We start from the raw sequence: 22,480 nt of genomic DNA on the forward strand, positions 1-22,480 counted from the left end.
AAGTTTTTAATTTGTGGATGTAATTTTAATTTGCTTGATAGTGACATCTAAAAAGTTAATTAGTTGTACTTGAGAGCCTCTGCGATGTGTTGGGCAATATACAAAATACCGTATTTTCCGGGTCATAGGGCGCTCTTTAAAGTCCCTAATCTTCCCCAAAACAATCAAAGCGCCTTGTAAAGCGAAGCGCCCATTATAAGGACTAAGCATCACTCGCGACCATCAACCCTTTTACTCATTGGGCTGTTCGGAGTGCATGTTAGCCATCCCTGCTGGTCAAGGTCTGAGTCACCTATGCTTCGAATTGACTGTGACTCATACATTATGTGACTATGGTGTTTGGGTGATGGTGTGGGAGAAAGCTGGACAAAAGGGCAGCTGTCCACAATGTTGTAGTCTGTCTTATCATTTATGTTATTGCAAGCAAGAAACGTCCCAGGTTTAGACAACAGACAAAAAGCCCAAAGCATAACAGCACATCTCTCTAAACAGCCATGTGATTGGCTGAGTCTGAGTGGCTCCCAAGAAGCCATTGCTATAATCTTTGTGTTATTTTTATTTCTTTTGGGTATATTGATGGCATGAGAGATACATGTTTTGTGTTAATCTTATTTCTTTGTTTCATTGTTTGCTTGTATGCTGAGTTTTTTTTTGGTTTTGATTTGAAACCGTGACTCTAAGGAGTGTGGTGACCAGTGAGGTCCCTCCCCTGACGTTGTCTAGTAGACTATTGCCAAGACACCTTGTATTGATTAGAGTCATTGTCATTAGCAATGATTCTTAATAGTTTCATGACATCTGTCAATGAAGTGGGGTGTGATACCTCTGGCAATGATCTCTTAGGGGATTGAGTCCTGATGAGCTAGCGCGAGCAGCCGAGCGAGCGCGGACAATCTACCAGTTGAACTAGCTGAGCTAGCGCAAGCTCCTTGTAGTGCGGCGCGCCTAGTATATGCATTAAATACGGAAATGGCACCCTCAACTGGTGTTGCGCACTTTGATGCAGCGCGTCTTATGACCGTAAAAATACAGTACATCAAATTATTAAAATAAGACACAAAGTTGACTGCTCAAGTTGACTTGATTTGCATGAAGCACATCATCTTGAAAAATGCATCGTGAATGTTGTTTCCTTCCTTTTTCCTTACAGCACTTGTCTAAAATGCAACAACGGAAGAAATCCAAAACAAAATAACACACTGGTTCATTTTGAGAAACACTTTTAATGTGGACCTGCGCGGCGTCACCGAAAGGGCCAATTAAAGGGCGAGCTCAGGACTGTTTGCTTAACTTGGCAAAGAAAAAAACAAAGAGGAGCTTTAACTGTATTTCCAATGAAGGACCGTATTTCTCCAGTTCTCGAAGCAAAACTGCTGCCCTTGTTTGTGTAATGCGGGTTTCCGGTCAAAATTGTTGCATTGGGGGAAAAAAAATGAATATTTGTAACTCCTCAAGGTCAAAATAGTTCAGCAATCTTGAAATAGTCTCAATCTGGAACCAAAGTAATAACATCTACGCCATTATACATTTCATATGTATTGAGGATACAGAAGGGGAAAAAAAACAGGGGTGATGTAACTCAAGCAGACAGAAGTACAGAAAAAATAATTCATTTGAAAAGGTCACTTTATTATTATAAAACCCCAAAAGATGGAAAAGAATGAAATCTCTCACACACAAGTGCTCACCAATGAGCACTCACGCAAACATGCACACACGCATCTATTTACGCTGCACAACCAACCAGCCGCCTGTTAAAAATATGTTATGTTTGGAGGATGCGCAACATTCCAATAACAATTTGATATAACACCTCCACTGCAGGCTTTTTTTTTTTCTTAAGGGACCTCACTGAGGTGGACACATCACCATGAGGGATTTTACGGTTTCTTCTAACAGTGCCACAACCACAACTCACCTCATGCCAAGACAGACACAAGACCAAGAATTTGGACACATACAAATCCACAAGACATGTCTACATCCAAAGAAGCCGCGCACAAAAAAAAAAAAAAAAAGCAATGTATTAAAAAATATGTTAGTGTCTTCAAAGCATCATAACTCTTGATCTCTCTGTGCACGATTGATGGCATCAACAATAATCAAAGATGAGCTGTAATGTGGTTTGCAATTTGCCAAAGAGTACATTTACATCAATGACCCCTTAAACGGTGAACAGTTTAAAGACAAAAACAAATGTGTCCACAATGGTGGACTCAAGCAGATTTGCATACAGTATTATCTTCGCAACAAAGCTTAAGGTTTTTATGCAATATCAAAAATCAAAAAAGGGGGCAATGAAGGAAACTGTGACAGCAAGCACGGAAGGCAAACCAAGAAAGGACAAGGGGTTATCATCATCATCATTATAATTATTCTTACGTTTTGGTCCCTGGTGGAGGTACTGGACAGGCTGTATTATGCCCTACGCAGTGACCACCTAAAATATTTACCTCTTGCAATGTTAACACACTGGTCTTTGGTAAAACTAAACTTAATAGGAGCTGTACCTTTTGTATTCTGATATACAATGTGTGGAAAATGCATCAGGTTGTTTTTTGTTCGAGATCAATCCAGCCAAAGCTTTAACTTTTTTTTTTTTTACTTTCATGTTCTCTCTCGGTGTTGAGTCATTATAAGGTAAGAGTGTAATTCAATCAAAGGAATCACGTCAATGTAAAAGAAAAACGAAAAAAGCAAAAGCAAATGCTTGAGGTGTAATGAAGAAGGCGCAAAAGAATGCTGATTTTGAAGACCTAAAATGTTGCACAGTGGCGGGGCACTCCGAAATGAAAGGAGAGAAAATAGACCAAAGCATGAGAAGTGAAGAAGTTGACGGCCTCTCCTTTATGTCAGCGAGTCATCATTGCCGTACTTCAACGTAATTGGCGGGGAAAAGACCGTAAGCCCCTCTGCAAACGCCACGCCACCAGCCTTCATCAATCATCTCAATGTTGGTGATGATGTCATCGGGGTCAAAGGAGATCTCATCTTCCCCAGCTGAAATAAAAATTGTACTAATTGGTCATGAACGTAGACACCAATCAACTGAAGCTGAGACACAAAAATGAAAAACAGTAATTCAATCCAATATTCAAGTATTGTCCCCAGACAAAGCTTACCATATTTTCCAGACCATGGGGCGCACCGTATTAATGGACGCAATCTCAGATAAATGTGCTCTTTCAGTATTAAGCTCATACATAGATCGCACCTTATTATTGGACGCAGAAACGTCACATGGCAGCAGAAAAAGCAATAGCTGGCAAGCAAGCACGAATGTCACTAGTCACCTCACTCCTTACAGTCGCGGTTTTAAATCAAAACCGAAACTATCACCCAACATCAACTAAACAGCATATAAAAAAAACACAATGAAATAACCAAAACAAGGAACAAAGAAATACAATTAATACAAAACATGTATCTCTCATGCCATTCATATCCCAGACAGAAATAAAACGAACACAAAACAAGCGATACAAAGCTTTCTGGGAGCCTCAGCCAAGCAGAAGGCTCGGTTAGAGAGATGTCATGAGTGGTGTGCTTTGGGCAGCGTGTGTTTTTTTTTTTTTTTTCCATAGGCTGTCGTGCAATCTTTGATGTGACTTGTTTTTAATAACATTAATAATAAGACACCTTTTATCCAGCTTTCTTCCACACGTACGTGCTGCTCTGCTGTCAACTGACTGTCTCAAACCGTCACCAACAGGGAGTGCTTTACACGATGTATTTCTCTCAGTCAATACTGCACTGTAGTGTAGAGTCAGACTTTGCCAACAAGGGGTGCCAACTAGCACGGTGAAATGCCTCCAGCTGGTCAGTCAGGTTGCTCAAGAGTGTAACACGTGTACAACTCTGAGGATCTTAGCCTTGTCAATTTGGGGGAAGATTTGGGACTTTAAAGTGCGCCTCATGCTCGTGAAAATACGGTACTAAGTTCACATGATAAATTTTGGCTAAAAGATTCCAATAACACGATGAACAGCATCCAATTAGTGTAGCTCACCTGCTTGGTAGTCATACAGAGCAACCGCGGTCACCCCGGCATCCTCACCGGTCTCATACTGCTGCTCCACTGCAATAGAACAGTCGTTCATTAAGATGGCAGACTGAGTGTCGACTACCTTGACTCATTGAATGTTATTATTAACAACTAATGGTGTGCATCTACTATCTCGCAAGGACCAGGTCAGTGACACTTGGCCTTGCGGTTCAGGGTTGGGCTACTTGAGCATCATAAGCACAGCTGATACATTCTATAAAGAAAGCTTACCTTCAGCAGGGGCCTGGTAAAGCGACTCCGGCTGTTCGTAGTGATCTTGTGGTTCTGGTTGATACACCTGCTCTCCATTCTCATCAGCAACTTCGCTGGTAAAATCATCTGCATTCTAATGACGATAATAAATTCTGTTATGTGTGCCAAATTAACTTGGACATCTGTCTAAAATGCGCTCACATTTACTGCTCATTAATTTAGCAGATAAAGACCAAATGATATATAAAAGTTTACAGTACATTAGGGTAGCAACAATTCAAAGCTAGTCATGTTTCTTTTGCCATTTTGAGAAGATGCCAACATACAGCACTGTGCTGTGTCATTGCCATCTAATATTTTCTCTGTACGAATGTATAACAAAGGCAAACGTGAAAGTTTGCAAGCCCACCTGGTATGCTGAAGAAAAGGCAGGCTGGATGGGTGGAGTCGGGCTGGGAGTGGGACTGGGGCTGGGGCTCGCCGCAACAGGAAGCGGAGAGGGAGCTTTGGCCTGCTCTTCAATTCGACGTCGCGCCTCCTCTTGCTCCTGCTTCTCCTTGGCCTGTCGACGTGCTCGTTCATCTTCAGCTCGCTTTCTGTCCTCTTCCTCCTTCTGCCGGGCAATATTCTCAAACTGGGCCTTAATACTTCCTGTGCTGCTGCCAGCTTGATGAAAGGAGGACAATTGGAGAAGTGAGAAAGGGGTTCAAATTATGAAAGCACTTATTTGACTGCACATTACATACTCACCATTTACACTTTTCTAATTGCACAACCAGATATCAGTTCTACCATCTGCGTAAAAATATGCTTATTGCAATGAATTGTCTGCTTAATTGTGTCTTTGAAGAAACTGGGGGAAAATGATGAATGCACTACAGTAATACCCCGCTACTTCGCGGTTCACCTTTCGCGGCTTTGGTGCTTCGCGGGTCTAAAAAAATATTCGGGGGCATTGTAGTTTTGCCGAGCGGCACGAGGGGGCGCTGGAGCAGATAGACGGCCGGCGTGCGCCGAAGAGGCGAGTGGACGAAGAAGAGAGTGGACGAAGAAGAGCACGTTTCCCCCGGACACGATTGGTGGCGACGTTTCGCGCGGTTCGGACCGTACCAGAGCCCGGAGGAGGCCGGCGTGCGTGGCAGTTAAGCCGTAGAGGAGCACCTTCCCCGGGCACGGGCGGTTCCAAGCGGCCCCTAAGTTTAACCGAATGGAAGCTCCGGAGGAGGAGGGCGGGCGTGTGTCACAGTTAAGCCGAATAGGAGCACCTCTTCCGCCCGGGCACGAGCGTAGCGTGAGGCTGTCAGTTATGAATGAATAAATAAATAAATGAAGAATGCCACCTTTCATTTCACTGTCATGATCCGTGCCTGTCATGCCGCGTGTGTTTTTGTTTTTTCAGCTGTGTGGGCGTTCCTCCAGCGATCATCTCGCGCCATGCCGTCAGCTGCTGCGAGATGCGCTGATTACACTGACTATATTGTGATTATAATAAATATCTTTGTATCACCACCTTTTTCCCGTGTCTGCGTTTGGAGAGTCCTGCTCAATCCTCCAGCTCTGCTGGAGGATCATAACATTCACAGGGCACACCTGACGGCGTACCAGCAGGTAAAAGTCGAAGTAATTAAATAAATACAAAAAGAAGTAATTGAATAAATACGAAAATAATGGCTGGGGAATAAAAAATAAGTTTTAATAATAATTTGTTTTTTTTTTGTTATAACATGAATTTCACTCTCTCTCTCTCTCTCTACCCATATATGTGCGAAGTATATATAAGTATTTTATTTATTTATATATTTTATTTTTTTTTTTTTAAGGTGCGCCGCTACTTCGCGGATTTTCAGTTTTCACGGGTGGTCTCGGTCCCCATTAACCGCGATAACCGGGGTATTACTGTACTTGGCTGCAACCAGCAGAGGGATTGTTGTTTCAGTCAACCAACTCAAGTGGCGTGAAGAGAAACAATACAACAATATGCTGTTGACTCTATCCACACAGACTTCTCTTCTGAGTTGACAACACTGGCATCAAAACTGTACTTTTGGCTACATAAACTCAATACCGGATTCAGAGCAAAAAGCAGAGAAAACAAGCTTTTTGTGAAAAGAAACGTCAAGCAGAACCTTGACTTTGATGATTTTGTTTGTGCTTCTGTTGACACAATTCAATACAACTATTTATATAGCGGATTTCACAACAGCTGGAGCTGTAACAAAGCGCTTCCCATCTGGTGTAATGTATACAAGCAGGAAATTACAACACAAATTAAACTCAACCTATAAAACAAAAACACAACTAACAAAGGGCTTTTGATGGGAAAATAACAACAATGAAACCCGTGACTACGAAAAGCAAGAGTTTTCAAGGGACGACAGAACTAAGCTGCTCATGCATGAATCTCACACATTGAGCACAACAAGGCTGACCACAATATTGGTGCTCATGAGTGATTGACAATCATGGACAAGAAAGTGAGGTTATATTTCTCAAGGGCTGCTACCAGTGCAATTAATATTAAAACGTCAGGGAAACACAAACACACCGAAACATATACAAATTGTGCATCTCACCTGGCACACAGAAGTGCTATTTGCTTGTTGTTTAACCCTATCATGGTAATTTATTCGAACCATTTATTTTTCTGTAAATTGTTTTTTACGTATCTATTTTAGATAGGCAGTATCGTTTGGAGTAGTAGTAGTAGTAGTGTTAAAATCTTAATACCTACCCCTTGTCATTATGCGGTTTAAAAACCCGAGTTTCATGGAAAAGCTGGGTGCCTACATGTTGAAAAACAAACCCAATGAAGACCCACACTTGGATGACAATAATAAGTTGGAAACATCCACAGCAGTGAATGAGTTCATTTTTAAAATCGCTTCAGTTTACATTGCATTTACTCATCAGTTGTCTGTTTTCATGCTTGCTACCCTCAGTCTACTCCTTGGAAGGGAAAAAAAAGGCAATGTAGGGAAAATATCTTCCATTTTTGTTTTTTACAGTGTGTAATCCAAAGAATTTAAAGAGGTGGTTTTCTCAACTTTCAAAGTCGTCAGATGTCACAGTGGTGAGTCTGAGGTTGCGACAAACAACAGAGAGTGATCAATGCTTACCAGCCTCCACAGGTCGAGTTTTCTGGTAAGACGATTTGGGCTTCTCAAAATCCTCGAATGTGCCTGCACTCTGTCAAGCACAGTCAAAGAAACGTGTAACATTAAATGTACATAGACACACGCATGCAAACATAAATGCACGTACCTTATCCATCCTGTCATTCTGGACACCAAATTTCCCTCCAAACCCTTTGGAGTAATCTAGAAAAGGAGAACAGGTCACAAATTGGAGGCTATATTGGACTTCACATCAATTATTTCAACCACAGTCAGTATCCAAACTTGTTTTTCAAATAATTATCCATCCGTTTTCTGCACAGCTTATCCGCATTTGAGCATTTCATATTTAATTTCTCATTCTAATCCTTTAGAGATACCTAAAAAAAGGATTTCTAGAAGACCTCATAAGAGTTCAGATGAAGCAGACTGTGGTTGAATTATTTCACACAATAGTAAAATGGCAGGAATCAAAAGAATGAGCTGATGGACTCATGCAAACCTGTATACGGGAGGAACAGAAAAATGCACAGCACAGAGACAATTTAAAAGCCAGGCGCTTGCAAAGTCAAGCAGCCATTTTGCTTTTGCTACAAACTGAAGATCAGCCATGGCGCAGCTTGATCTCTTCGGGAGGCATAGATAAAAACGCAATCATCAGACCGCTAAGCAACTATCATGCAACAAAATGCACTGGCCCAAAGTAAAAAAATAAATCAGTGACAATTATAGCAATGCTAGAAAAGGCAAAAAAAATTACATTTCAAAATCATTCAGCCCTACTGCAGGATAACATTGCACCAAGTCATAAAGAAGGAGAGAACATCCTGCCATAGATGAGTCGCATACTGCAATGCTGAAGCTTCATCAAACAATTAAAATTGTGACATAGAGTTACTAGTTGTACTAGACGGAGATTTACAACACGTACTGCAACTTAATATAAGGTTCAGGAGTAGGTTTTGGAGGAGAAGAGAGAAGCCACATTGCCACAGACTAATAAATTGTTTTTGAAAGCTAGAGCTTTCCTGGAGAATAAGAGAGCGGGTTAATAATAATAATATGTGCATTTAGAAAAGGCTGGGGATACTGACCACTCGCCTGACACTTATCTATTTGTTGATTTTTTTAAGCAACTTTGAAACATCCTATTAATACGACAGCTGAACTCAAGGCACAATTTTTCCCTTGCAATAATATGTTCTATATACCCACAATGGTCTAAACACTGATTCTGATGAATACGGAATACGAAATTAGTAGATGAACCAATTTACTATTAAAATCATCTTCGGGGGCTGCCATTTAGGGCCGCTACTGCTGTCGGCTGAAAATATCAGATTGTGAAAGTGCCACAACTGCCCTCAGGCTCGCATTGCGGACATCACCAAACCCAGAAAACGGATGAGCTGTGACATTCGCAACTCAAACCCATGGACAGTTTAATGGTCAACTTTGACTGCAGAGGACGGAAAAAAAAAAAAAAAGTGGATTGACTTATCTGCTTAAATCTTATCCCACGAATGCAATATTAATCAATTAGGCTCATGGGCACACATAGCACATTATATTGCAAAGAAAAAGCTGCCTTTAGTTCTACTTCACCATTAACCATTATTTATCTAATTTATATATTTGTCTGTATTATTGTTGTATTGCACTGGAGAGGGGAGCTCTCTAATCTCGTTGCACTCTTGAGTACAATGAAAATAAAGGGATTTCTAATTCTAATTCTAATTCTAATTCTAACAATAATGTCCTATAAAACATCCAGGCCTCAGTCAAACTGACATTGAGGGTGATGGCGCATATCAGCACTAGAAAGCTTGAAAAACAAATGTTACGTGAAAGGTTCACAGTGAACAGAAAGTGGAGTGCAGCCCAGGGTTGGTGGGGGTTAACTGAAAGAGGATGGCAGTACTTCAGCAAAGTAGGACATGGCCAAAAAAACAAAAGGAGGGGAGTTTAACAACATCAAAAAATATAAATAATTCAAAAAAAATATAATAAAAATCAATCAATGGCTATGAAGCGGATGATACTGTCTGTAGTTTTGTCAAGGGAAGGCCCAGGAGTGGGTTCTAAAATGGGAAACCAGAGGTGAAAGTGTTGAGGAAAGTCTTTGTGCCTTTCTGTGACTCATGCTTGGCCAGGTTCTCCTTGTACTCATAGCCCAGGGCACTCTGGTCCTGCCTCTCCACCTCTACCCCATATTGACCTCCAAACCCACGCTTATAGTCTGCAACATAACACACACACACACACACACAGGATGGACGACACAATGCAATACAAACATAGATAAGAAAGCGCAGACTTCTCAAGGATGAGACACAGACTTCTTGTTGCATGTTTCGGACACTGGCTTGAATTGGTTTTCACAGGACTGATTAGGCGATATCCTTTTGAATACTATTTTTTTTAAATGAGAGGCGGAATGCACCGCTACAGGATTGAAACGTGAACATTGGAGGTTCAGAGTTGAGAACCCGGAAGAGATGGCAATGGCATTAGGGACAATTGTATGTGTTTGTGCTCAGTTACAAGCGCAAGTGCCTGATGCTTAAATGGGATGGAATGAAGCCCCAGTCGAATAAGCAAGCAATACAACATCCCCTACCGCCGCTGGACCGAGAAGTGCATTACGATTACGGTTCACAACTGAGGACAGAGACAAAACGTTCGAGGTAACAGAGAGAAAAAGCTTGCACGTCTAATAATGCTGCCCTTACATGGACACAGAAAAGTCATTATGATAATGGCACATACAGTACAGAATGCAAAAGACATGCAATATATTCATATAGAATTGTATGCTTGAATCTAACTTTGACCAATCAGATGCAACCTTAAATGCACATCACCATCCAATAGCAGAACTGTATCTAGGGGCATTAATAACAAAGAACTCAATTAGATGAATGAATGCATTAATATTTTTCTGCATGAAAAATCCATCCATTTATATATATATTAAATAATAAAAATCCTAAAGCAACTAACAACAGTTAAAGCCCTATTTTAAAATTATTACTTATTAAGCATGGCATCTTTGCTTTTCATTCCAGTATCTTGAGGCCGGGCAGAGTGTCCTCCTTATGGGAAATCGAAATATGGTCACCCTACCTTTAGCATTCTCAACCTGCAATATTCAAAGTTAAAACAACACAACCTGCTTTATGTGAGAGTATCTCTAAAATAAATGCATGACATTTCATACTAAATTTTGGGCAAGGTTTAACTTTCCTTCTTTGTTCCTCTTTTTGGTTTGACTCACATATTGAGGAAGTAATCCTCCTTTGAGATATTGTACATCAAACAACAAAGAGAAGCGCAATCAGAAAAAGAGGAAGACATTTCAAAGCCCGCACAGGAACTATTGGACATTTTAATATTTATTTGCTTAATAAAATAATCATGGATTAACACAATGGTGAATCAGGCAAATTGTTAAACTTGAAGCACATTAGGTTTGGTGAGTAAAAATAGCACAACATGATAGCAAGACAACAAGTTGTATTTTTTTAATCTTGCCAAAATTCACCTTCGGCCGAGGTTGTTTTTTGACAATTTATCATCACTTTGTGAAATTATAACAATTTGGGACATTTCTACATCTGTGTAAAGTGTAGGCTAATTTTTAATCCTATTTACTGGTCTTCTTTAATTGTGCTCTTTTGTCCAACTTGTGAGCACAATTGATTACTTAATGAGTTTAAGGAAATCTTGTCTTTTTGCATTACATTTATCACACCTCAGCGCACCAATATAGATAAGCATGCATATGCTTCGGATCTGAAACTTCCTATTTCATGGGCGGCCATCAACAAAATCACAGCATGTCTTAACAAGACAAATACGGTACCTTTTTGCGACTCATGGAGCTGTAGTTTCTCCTGGTGGTCCCACCCCAGAGCAGATTTATCCTGACGGTCGGTCTGCACACCAAACTTGCCTCCAAAACCTTTCACATAGTCTGCAGACACATGACACAAACAGTTGTTGTCCACTCATTGAATAAGATTTTAAAAAATGCACTAGATTAATCACTCATTGGGAGATTCATTTTACACACTGTTGGATATTTTTGTTGTGGGGCATACAGAAGTGTCACCGTGGTTCAAAAGTAGTTCAAAAGCTTGCGGCATGCCGTCAACTCAATTTATAAAATATGGCTACCAAAAGCAATATGGGAAATTCTTGACGTGTCTTATTTTTATACTGCATTTTACTGTTACCCAAGCTTGCAGTCCTACAAAACATTGTCAAGTATGTCAGACAAGCAGCTACAAGAGAGTTTATCTGCTGTGCTGTGCTTTAAGTCCAGACAAGTCGGGGCAGACCACAAAACGTCTCATTTAGAGCTTGTGGGCACGCAAAACAACACTTTAGCAATGGCATTTATAGCAGAGTCGATGAAGATTTATGAGAAATCAGAAAGTTATATCAAGATTAAAAAAATAAAAGCAGAGAATTATGTCAAGTCAATTATGTTTAGCGTTATCCATGCCGTTCTTTTTACCTACGTCATGTTATAGTAATCCACATAACTGCAACAGAGCACACGCAGAAAACTGTCATTTATGTAGCGTTAGCGTAGCAAAGCTTAGTATATGACAAGAGTCTAGACTTTTTTTTTTTTTTTTTTTTTAATCGCACAGGCTCAGTTAGGTTTTTGAAAACACTTCCACCAGCTCCCTTCCTTTTTATTACACGCAAGGTGTTGTTCTAAATAGTCTGGTGGTATACAGAAGCACTATATATTTGGTCCATGTTCGACGATTAGCAAGAAAAGTTCCGATTGTACTGACAATATACACAGAATTTAAGATACATAAGGGTTGAGATGACGAAAAAAAAAAAAAACACAAAAACTGTTTAGAAATTCAATTCCTTTACAGGCATCAATTAAATATTTAAGAAATGTCAGCTGGGGCAACAGTATGGTTTGGACAATTAGGCAATGTAGCTGGTGTGCACAGTTGCAAGCCTTCTGAAGAACCCAGTTAATTTTGGAAGCCGATTCATTGAAGGGACCAACAATTAATCGATAGCAGTGGCAAACGCACAGTAAGGCAGATTATAAATTAGCTTGTGTCAAATGTCAGCTTGTTATTATTTATGATATGTTACCAACCTTTCTGAGACTCGTGCCTCTCGGTTTTGCCCTGGTACTCAAAGCCCACAGCACTCTTGTCCACTTTGTCGGTCTCCACACCAAACTTGCCGCCAAATCCCTTTGCATAATCTGCCCAAAGGCCACAAATGGTGCAGTATGAGCGATTCCAATGAGGAGAGAAGAGAGAAACAAGTTAAACACTGATGGTCCCAATCTGGAGGGAGTAGTGATGCACCGAAATTTACAAAGATTTTCATCTAAAAGGGTCCAAAGCAGATTTATGGCGTTTGACTTCGAAATCACACTGCCAAAATAGCAGTCGCAATGACTGAACCATGAGTCGAAAGCGTGTTGAACTGAGTGAATGAGGTGCCTTGAGACTGGGAATTGCGGTCAGAGTCCAAATTTCCTCAATGCACTGTCGGCCAGTGGCCCGGGTGGAAAAGGCTCCGTGGCTGCCATCACAGTGTGCCCACCACTCAAAAGAAACGACAGTGCTCACACTTTGGCAACTTCCGCACGGCATGCAGGGCCTGATGACCAATTTGGATGCTTTGTATTCCCTTATTTTGATGTACTTGCTTGTATACAAAAGCAAATCTCACTAATGTTCACGGGACGCACCCGTGAAGATACACACATGCACAGTAAACAGGATGTCACCAGGCGGAGTTAATATAGAAGTATTGTCTTGCACGTAGTTGTTCATTTTATTTCTTTCATGGACGATGACATTTACTGTTGAGAGGCTGAAATTTCGAGGAGAGCTACAGTTATTTACACTGTGGAGAAACTTTATACATGAAAAAAAAAAATTCACAGACAGCCATGGGGAGAGCACGCTAGTCGTATGCACCAAAATCTCTTACTGCTTCCAAAGACACCTGAGAAAGACTAAAAAAAAGGCCCCTCAAGAGAATGATATTTGGCAGAATACAAAGCTGCAAGTAGTGAAATTTGCATCTGAAAACTAATCTAGCAGTAGAGAGAGAGAGAAGTGAATGAGAAACTTGTTAGGGACGGGCGAAAAGCAAAAAGGCTCATCTTACTGGTAGATGCTCACAGCTCGAGGAATGAGTTCACAAGTGGCTGCTTGAACAGGCTGGTTCGAATTATGCTCTGGAGCGACTTGTAGTCCGGAAAATACGGTACTTGTCATTAATCATTACACCGCTAGGTGGTTGTTCAGGCGTAATAACCATGAACCAGTGTAATTAAGCCATTTTATGATCATAAAGTGTGCCCAAATAGAACAGACACTAAGTTAAACATGTATAATCCTAATTAATTAGGAAGAGTCTTATGTGTGTTAATGTTTGAAGTAAAGACACAAAATGAAAACAAACCTTTCTGGGACTCGTGTTTCTCAGTTTTGCCTTGGTAATCAAAGCCCACAGCGCTGCGGTCAACACGATCTGCCTGCACACCGTACTTCCCCCCAAAGCCAGTGTTATAGTCTACACAGCAAGAAAAACAGAGACGGTTGTTGAGGCACGACCTGCTGGTGTAGTTCACACAACTGCCACTGTCTCATCAAGTGAAAATAAGCAGAAATATAGAGGATGGATGCAGGAACAGTTCAGTAACCAAATTAGGGGAGACAGGCAGAAGCATGCCCCGGATAAGATTGCAAATTTCAAAATGTGGTTTGGGGTTAAAGTTCAGTTACCAAGTTGCAACATCACCTTTCTGTGAGGCGTGTTTCTCTGTTTTCCCAGCATACTCAAAGCCAACCGCAGACTAGCAGAAGAGCAGAAAAAGGAAAACAATATTAGGTCAACAATATATAAGTCATAAAATGACATGTACCGATATTGAAAGCCTTTTAACCCAGTTTTATTGAACTCGTGTCCTGCCTCAAAGTTCCGCATAAACGGACAGTAGACGGACTGAGGGGGGCTGCGCTGCTCTGCCCAATTCTACTTTCAGAGTCGGAGGATTAAAGTCGTATAAAAAACCCGAAGTGTATTATATTAAATAGTTATAGAAATTCAGCCAGAACAACATGAGTAAATAGTAATTTAAAAGTTCAAAATAAAACATTCTGATTAATATTGCGTTTGTGGAAGAACAATTAATCAGATTAATCCGCCCATTTTCATCCATCTCATTGTGGCCTTGTGGACCACCCTCTGCTATTGACTTAAGTTGACGTCAAACTGCTCTTGGGCTCGCATTGCAAACATCACAAAACCAAACAGAACAAACAGGTGAGCTGTGACGTTTACAATTCAAACACGAGGGCCGTTCAACGAGCAGCAGGATGAAAAGGGGATAGATTAAGCTGTTTATGTTATTCCACAAACGCAATACTAATCAAAATGAGGCGCACGGATGTTATTGCAAGCAATATATTATTGCCTTGGGTTCTCCCTTACCTGATGGGTCCTGGCCGATTTGTTTGGTGCAAAACTTGTAGTTTAGCTTCCTTTCGTGGAAATTACCTCAATATTGCCATGTGTCATTTCGACAAAACTACTTTTAAAACGTCATCAAATTTTAATAGGAGTGGAAATTCATCATTTGACTTCACACATTTTGAATAAATGGTCAGAAACTGAAATACCTGGTCCACACGGTCAGATTGCACTCCATACTTCCCTCCGAAGCCCTTCGAGTTGTCGGTCTGGGAGCAGTGCTTGGATAACTTGCTCTGGTATTCATGTCCCACGGCAGACTGTTCAAAACATACCACCATATTGTCAGGGCACAAAAAGGCATTCCGTTGTTTGCAGTGATCAAAAAACAGGTTGATAAAAGAGAGGAAGGGAAGGAGCAAAAAACAGGAAACATCCGATTTCTGATGTCCCTGATGAAAGCAGACTGATTATCGTTGAATTAAAACAAAACATTTGCTTTGACTTTGGGAAACCCAAATGATGAAGATTTTCTGAGATGTTACAGATAAAACCACTAACTTATTCATGTTTAATTTGTCTGTGCATTTTTGCACTGTTTTTTAAGAAAAGGGATGGATGTTAAAACATGCTTTTTTTAATTAATCTTTCGATTAAACAAATATTAAAATTGTCGTTAGTTGCAGCTTTAATTAAAACAAAAGCAGCACCTTGTCCATGCGGTCCTGCTGGACCCCAAATTTTCCTCCATATCCATGCGAGGCCTTGGGCATGTTGTTCAGCTCCTGCTGTTTCAAGCTTGTATGCTCTGTTGACACGGTTTCACGCAGCTGATGGATACTATATGAACGAGACAAATTATTAATTGACACAATTGTGGTTGGTCCTGTAAACAGACTAACAATTGTATTCTCACTTTATGTGCTCCTGATGTCCTGAACCTGCCACTGTCTTGGCACCCCAGCGCTGCTCCTTCTCTGATACATCATTCTGGAAATAAAGTGGAAAATAAATTTTATTAACACAGCAAAATGGTGACCCTGTGCAGCACACAAGCAGACATGGCTGAAGATGGTGTGTAAAGCTACCTCAAAGTCAGGGTCAGTCTCCCAGTCGTCACCACCATCATTTACAGTCACCTTAACGGACTGTCCTGCTGCTGCCTTCCACATCTTTGGTGAGCCCTTGTCAAACACACTTGAAGTACAAAAACACATTCAATGGAATCAATTATGCAAATAGAGGGAGCAGGTATTAACTCTGTTAAATTGGAATCCCTTTGGAAGTTAATAATACCTTGACATAATATACAGATCAAATGTTTAAATGACAAATAATAATGTTATGTTTTGACACTTTCTGATAATGTTCGAAAATATTTTTACTATTGTAATTTACAGCGATGTAGAACTTCACTACTGATGTGTTCAACATCAGTGCAAAGTCAATCAATGCTCATTTGGATAGGTAAGTGTCAAAAAGTGTACATTTCATGCACCCCCCCCAAGAAAAAATAAATAAATACATAAATAAAAACATTGCAGTCTTACACAAACTCCAGGAGAGCAGCTCACATAGACCAGGAAGCAATCCCGCGAGTGTGTGTTGCTCAAATGACATGCATGCCTATCTCCTAAAACACAACCACACCCTTCTGCGAATCGCGCACAAACAGTAAATATCTGTCATTTCCCTGACTATACCCGCAGTGGAACAATTAGGAACTATTTAAGAAGAGTTAATCAAGTGTGACCGAGAGAGGGTAGACACAAGAATCGTGTAATCCCCCAAATAATCCTCATTTCGGTTGAAATTGATTACTCAAATTAGGCGGCTGACCGAGCAGTTAGAAATGGCAGCCAGGGCATCTATATAATATAATACAATTTTATTCATATAGCGCATTTCACAACAGTTAGCGCTGCTGGGCACATTGGGAGTGACACCGCAGCACAAATAAAACAGCAATTATTTTAAACTGGAACTCCACATCTGTAACCTATTTTACCATTTGACCAATGACATTAAAATTTGACAACAGAAAACAACGGAAAATTGTGAACACCTTAGTTTAAGGAGTTATGTTGACACGCACTTGCGTTGTCAGCAGCGGAGCAGTGTGAATTCATGTGCTGGAATTGTGTGCGACTGTCTGTCTGCGGCATTTCCTGCTCCAGTTTTCCACTAAGCTAGCTGCTTATGCTAACATGCCAACTACGATTACGGAGTCGGCGCAAATTCGGAGAGGCCAAGACATTGAATTAAAATTTCCAAGCTCACCGTCCACGACAGATGGAGCTGCGTCCAAAATCCAGGTAGTCAGACCTTTGGGTGAATATAACGTGAGTGTCTTCTCCTCGCCCTGATCCAGATGGAGAGGAACGCTCAACGCTGTTGGGATCTTCCTGTTCTCCCTGTATCCCGTTGTCTGACGTGCTTACGTCACGAATAGGCGTGGTGCGCTGTTACGTAGCGCCTGTGATTTGTCGAGCTCCCGAGGTCAACATTACATAACCAAAATTATCTTTAATTATCGATTCATCAATTTCGAAACATGTTAAATTTGAGGACCTTTTCTCCGTACGGGGCAGATGAAAGCCCGCATCCCATGTGAGCAGCCCAGTCTGGACTTGCTGTGGTTCAGTTCTGACCCTGACGTTTCCGACCTTCTTCTTATATATATATATATATATATATATATATATATATATATATAAGTTATATATAAGTTATTGCAGAAAATGCAAACAGACATTCAGAGGAGGTAGTTTTACGTGTTTCGGAGTTCAAAGAGAGTTTCTGATATTCCATAAAAGGGTTGAAAAGGAGTTTCTTGCGCCTTTGGGTGTAAACGAGCTCCTTGAAGCTTTGATACTTTCCATGCAATCGGTTTGACCCGTGTCGAAGCCTCAAATGTGGTTCAAGCCCCTCTGGCACCCCTAAGTGGACATAAAGTGTATTGACATGCAGGTTTTCTTGTGCAGTTTTGATTAGGAAAACACTCATTTTTACATGAAAAGGGTGGAGGGAAATGCAGTAATTGAGTTTTTATTGTATTCACAGTCTAATGTTTTCACAGAAAAAAGTTTTATCTCATTTATTTTTATTAAATTATTGAGGGGTTTTTTTTCAAATGTTTCAGGGCTCAATCTGTTTCTTTTTTTTTGCCCCTATCCATCCATTTATACCTGCCTGGTAGGGGGCTAGGGTTCAAAACAGCAAAACTTTCCTGAACCCCTTGTCCCCCACAACAGAGAAGGGGTGGAAATCATGGATGACCATGTCACATGTCAACCACACCACTCCTGTTTCCTGACAATACAATCATGTGCTAATTAGAAAATGTATATAAATATTGAATCATACTTGTGTTGGAAAATTACACATGGATCGTTACATACTATCACCTGTGAGATTTGAATCCTTGACTTTGCAGACACCAGACAAAGGCCTAGATCACTGTACCACCACGAGCTGGCTATACCTAAGTTAAGTTGACACTTTTGTCCACTGCAATTGTGTACTCCTTCCAGACAGCCATCTCCTGAGAACACATCTTAAAAAGTCTTACTTAATTTGTTCAAATATGCAATCTCCTTTTCTGCTGTAACAATACTGTCAATAGCCATGATACTTTTGTAATGCACCTTGATAAGTTACATTGCATCTTTTTCTTATCAGTGGGACAGTGCTGTCATCATCTACCACTTGGAACGCTAACTGATACAATTTCTGGTTTCTAGGGTTCCTCAGCTTGACCATACTACCATTGTACATCACTAGTATAGACTTTGTCTCATCAAGTTTTACCTCAGCGTTTAACAGGTTAACAGGTAATACATTACACGTAGCTCTACAATCAATCAGGAACCTGACCACATTTTTGCCGAGAAGAGAATCCCTGCAAACAGTTTCCTGTCGTTTTCCTTGTTAGAGCTTATCATAATCACATTTTCAATTTGTCTCACATATCTAACTTACAGAATGCCCTCATATTCATTTTCACAGTCTGCTACAGCGTGAACAGGTGTCTTTCTCTTGACTTCTGGTCAAGCTTTGCATTTTGACGCAAAGTGCTTGTCCTTACTACACTTTCCATTTCTTGCTAAAGGCTGGTCATTTTTGTGTGTTTCTCTTGAGTTTCCTGTCGTCCACCATGTTTTCTTTGTCTATTTGATGCTGGCGGGAAGCTCCGTGCATGGCGTGAACTTCCTCCACTTGCCCGCTATGGCCCTGCAGTTTTCCAAAGTCAAGGACCTTTCCCTCTGTAGTCTTTCCCGCATGTTGGCATTATTAATGCTGCACACAATTCTGTCCGGAATGAGGGAGTTTCTCAAAGAGGCAAAGTTACAAGTTTTGGTAAGTAGATTCAATTCTGTAACATTGCTGTCAAATGACTCACTGGTTCCTTGGTTTCTTGTGAAGAATTTATATCCCTCCACAGTTTCATTCAGTGTTGGACTGCAGTGGGTGTCGAACCTGTCAATCATGTCCTCTAACTTCCCCTCAACCTGCCCTCTGTCCCCTATTAGCGTATCAAGCAGCTCTCTGCCACTCTCTCCGACCAGATAACTGAAGAGCCTCACTTGCTATTTCTCATCATCCTTGGCAACAGTTAATCCAACATAAAGTTGAAACTCGTGCCTCCACGTCATCCACGTTTTAGACAAGTTGCTGGAGTGAACACACCGCTGAACAAAATCCAATTTGATGCAGTACGACACGTGAACACCTAGACCATTGAAAGTGCTAAAAAGGGCTAGTACGTGCAATAGCATTAACAGATTTCATTCTTCTCCAAGTACAAATATTGGAATTCTATACCTGCGGATATTGATACAGAAAAAGGCGATTGCAGGGATGAAAATTCACCCCGCCTTTGCTTAGTCCATCCTTTTTAAAATAAAAAAACTTCTTGTCCTCCATCCCCAAAATGGAGCCTATCCCAACTATCTTTGGGCAGGAGGCAGGGTACACCCTGAACTGTTCACCAGCCAATCGCAGGGCACACAAAGATGAACAACCGTCCGCGCTCACACTCATACCTAGGGGCAATCAACCTGCCAAGCATGTTTTTGGAATATGGGAGGAAACCGAAGTACCTGGAGGAAACCACGCAGACATGGGGAGAGACATGCAAACTCCACACAGGACGGATGGCGCCGGAATCCATCCCACGCCCTCTGCACTGTGAGGCCATCGTGCTAACCAGTCGGCCACGGTGCAGCCCTTTATAAAGCTCGGAATGTTTCTAATGTTATATTAAAATGTTACGTCAAAGCAGGGGTGGGGAACTCCAGTTCCTGGAGAGCCATATCCTGCCTATTTTAGATCCCTTTGTGGTATATTTTGTTATTGATGTGTGGGTCTGGCTCAGCTTCCCTCCGGACAGGTCGGAGAGCATGGCAGAATTAGTAATGGAAAAAACTTCTCCGACACAGCCATTTTGGTTAGAAAGAGATTTTAGAAAAGAAGTCTCCCCAATAAGAAAAAGGGAAAGGGTTCCCCCTCTCTCATGCCTTCCCTTCTTATAGGGAATGGCCACACCGGACATGAATATCTAATTTTACCTTGTTGCATATGCATTCTCATTGTACTAGTCTTCGATTTGGCCCCCAAAGCCCCCTACAGTGAGAGCAGACGTAGTTGCTCTTTGAAGTGGCCTTCTGTTGCCATCCTAACTTCTACTATCACCTCGATTGCTCCACACCTAAATACTGGTCAAGCCTTTTGTCCTCCCGGGCAGTATCTTGTTTACATTGGAATTTCAATACAAAGGCTGGTCACTTCTTTCGTCTCCAATTCCCTCATCGTTATTTAAAGAGAATTACTCAAATGTTCATCATAGTGGATATAAAAATACACGACACCTTCCTACTCCAAAAAGACCTGATTCCAACAACCAGCACACCAAGAAGCTCTGTAGAAGCCTGAAACAATCCTGATTATGTGGGCACGAAACCCTGACTGCCTATATTTGGGACATTTAGCTACACTAAAGTCGGCTGAAAGCGGCCAGCAGGCGGGCATGGGTCTAATTGTATTTTATTTTGTTTGCTCACATTTATTAGTTCAGTACACAATAATTAAACTACAGACATACTTTAGTTCAACAGCCATCCTATCTGATATATGCGTTATATTGCGTCATAAAATGACAAATACAGATACAGTAGGAAAGGAAACGTTTGCATGGCAAGTTGATTGGACACTCGAAATCAGGCGTGGGCAAACTACGGCCCGGGGGCCACATGTGGCCCGTTAAACGTTCTTGAAAAAAATTAAATGAATAAACCTTGTTAATGTTTTATTTTCTAAATACTGTGTTTTTTAAGACAGATATATTGTTGTAATGCTTTTGCTCACTTTCATTAAATTAAATGTTTGTTTGTTTTCTCAGATGAGGTGAGGTTACCAGAACACTTCATCCATCTGCGCCTGGTCCGGCCCCTCTGTCAAATTTTAGAACCCAATGTGGCCCACCAATCAAAAAGTTTGCCCACCCCTGCTCGAAATTGTCCCTTGGTATGAGTGTGTGCGTGGATATTTGTTCATCTATGTGTGCCCAGCGATTGGTTGGCAACCAGTTCAGGGTGTCCCCCGCCTACTGCCTGAAGATAGCTGTGATGGGCTCCAGCACTGCTGAAGATAGCTGTGATGGGATCCAGCACACCCCGCGACCCTTGTGAGGAGAAGACAGATAATGGATGGACGGATGGAATAAAATGTGGGTCAATTTAGACGTTACAAATTATGCTGCCTTGATATCCCACAAGATGGCGCACTTGATTTATCGGCTATCCAACCAAGAATGTAGGTCACGCATACAAATGCTGTTTGTATGATTATAGAACTGCTCTCGACAGTATTTGTAACAGTAATAATCCCTTACTTTTTGTGTCGATGTCTGTATCTTTGCGCATCGTAATAACAGCTACTGTAGAGAAAAAAAACTCAAAATAGAATAACGGTGTGAAATATATATATATATATATATATATATATATATATATATATATATGTACTCATTTATTTATTTATTTATATATACGCGCACATATATAAAGACGAATAATTGTGATGACCAACGTATTATTGCTACTTTGCGAGTAAACTGGAAGTGTACGTTGGACACAATATTTAAAATACTCGTGTCATATTTGGTATTTTTTTGTATGTTGCTGTCATGAAGCTGAGCGTGGCAGCTTTCCCCCTCCCCTCTTGTTGGCAAGCCGGGAAGGGCTCCCCTGCCGTGGACAACCAGGCTCTTGAAAGAGCTCGCGGCCGTAAGCCCACCATTGGCTGTCCCGACTGCCCAAGCTGGCAGGCAGAGGCGTCAGGGAAGGAGTGGACTGACAGACGCTAACGACGTGGAAATACCAAAAAAGAAAGGATATAACAATGGGAACTCCAACAATAGGATTTTTGTGCAACTTGTGGATTTCCCAGCTCGACGAAAACTCTAACGTTCAACGTTGTCTGGAAGTTTGAGAGTTGATCCCGATGTGGTGACGCTACTGCTCGGCGTCGACGGGAAGCTAATGTTAGCCGACGCGCTAACGTTTCTTGAGCGATTAATCGTTTTTGTCTAGTTTATCGTCTTTCTTCAATATTATTAAAGCGTATTGGCACA

General features: G+C 41.1%; 1 protein-coding gene across 2 annotated transcripts; it reads right to left on the reverse strand.

Moving 5' to 3' along the window:
* Window positions 1-1,865: 1,865 nt before the first annotated feature.
* Window positions 1,866-17,295, reverse strand: cttn (cortactin). 2 transcript variants are annotated; one of them, XM_088296014.1, is made up of 16 exons: window positions 17,128-17,295; window positions 15,936-16,044; window positions 15,764-15,837; window positions 15,558-15,687; window positions 15,057-15,167; window positions 14,176-14,230; window positions 13,837-13,947; window positions 12,509-12,619; window positions 11,237-11,347; window positions 9,500-9,610; window positions 7,520-7,575; window positions 7,375-7,444; window positions 4,668-4,924; window positions 4,277-4,391; window positions 4,010-4,078; window positions 1,866-3,000 (listed from the first exon to the last, which is right to left on the reverse strand). In XM_088296014.1, exons 2-16 carry the CDS (start codon window positions 16,017-16,019, stop codon window positions 2,864-2,866), a joined length of 1,602 nt encoding a protein of 533 aa, XP_088152140.1. In that variant the 5' UTR covers window positions 16,020-16,044; window positions 17,128-17,295; the 3' UTR covers window positions 1,866-2,863. The 2 variants fall into 2 exon arrangements, with proteins under 2 accessions (XP_088152140.1, XP_088152141.1); XM_088296015.1 differs by lacking the exon at window positions 9,500-9,610.
* Between the last annotated feature and the right edge of the window lie 5,185 nt (window positions 17,296-22,480).

Source organism: Idiotropiscis lumnitzeri, chromosome 5 (genome assembly GCF_059441095.1).
Source record: "Idiotropiscis lumnitzeri isolate Australia: NSW breed Sydney's pygmy pipehorse chromosome 5, RoL_Ilum_1.0, whole genome shotgun sequence".
Classification (NCBI taxonomy): Eukaryota; Metazoa; Chordata; class Actinopteri; order Syngnathiformes; family Syngnathidae; genus Idiotropiscis; species Idiotropiscis lumnitzeri.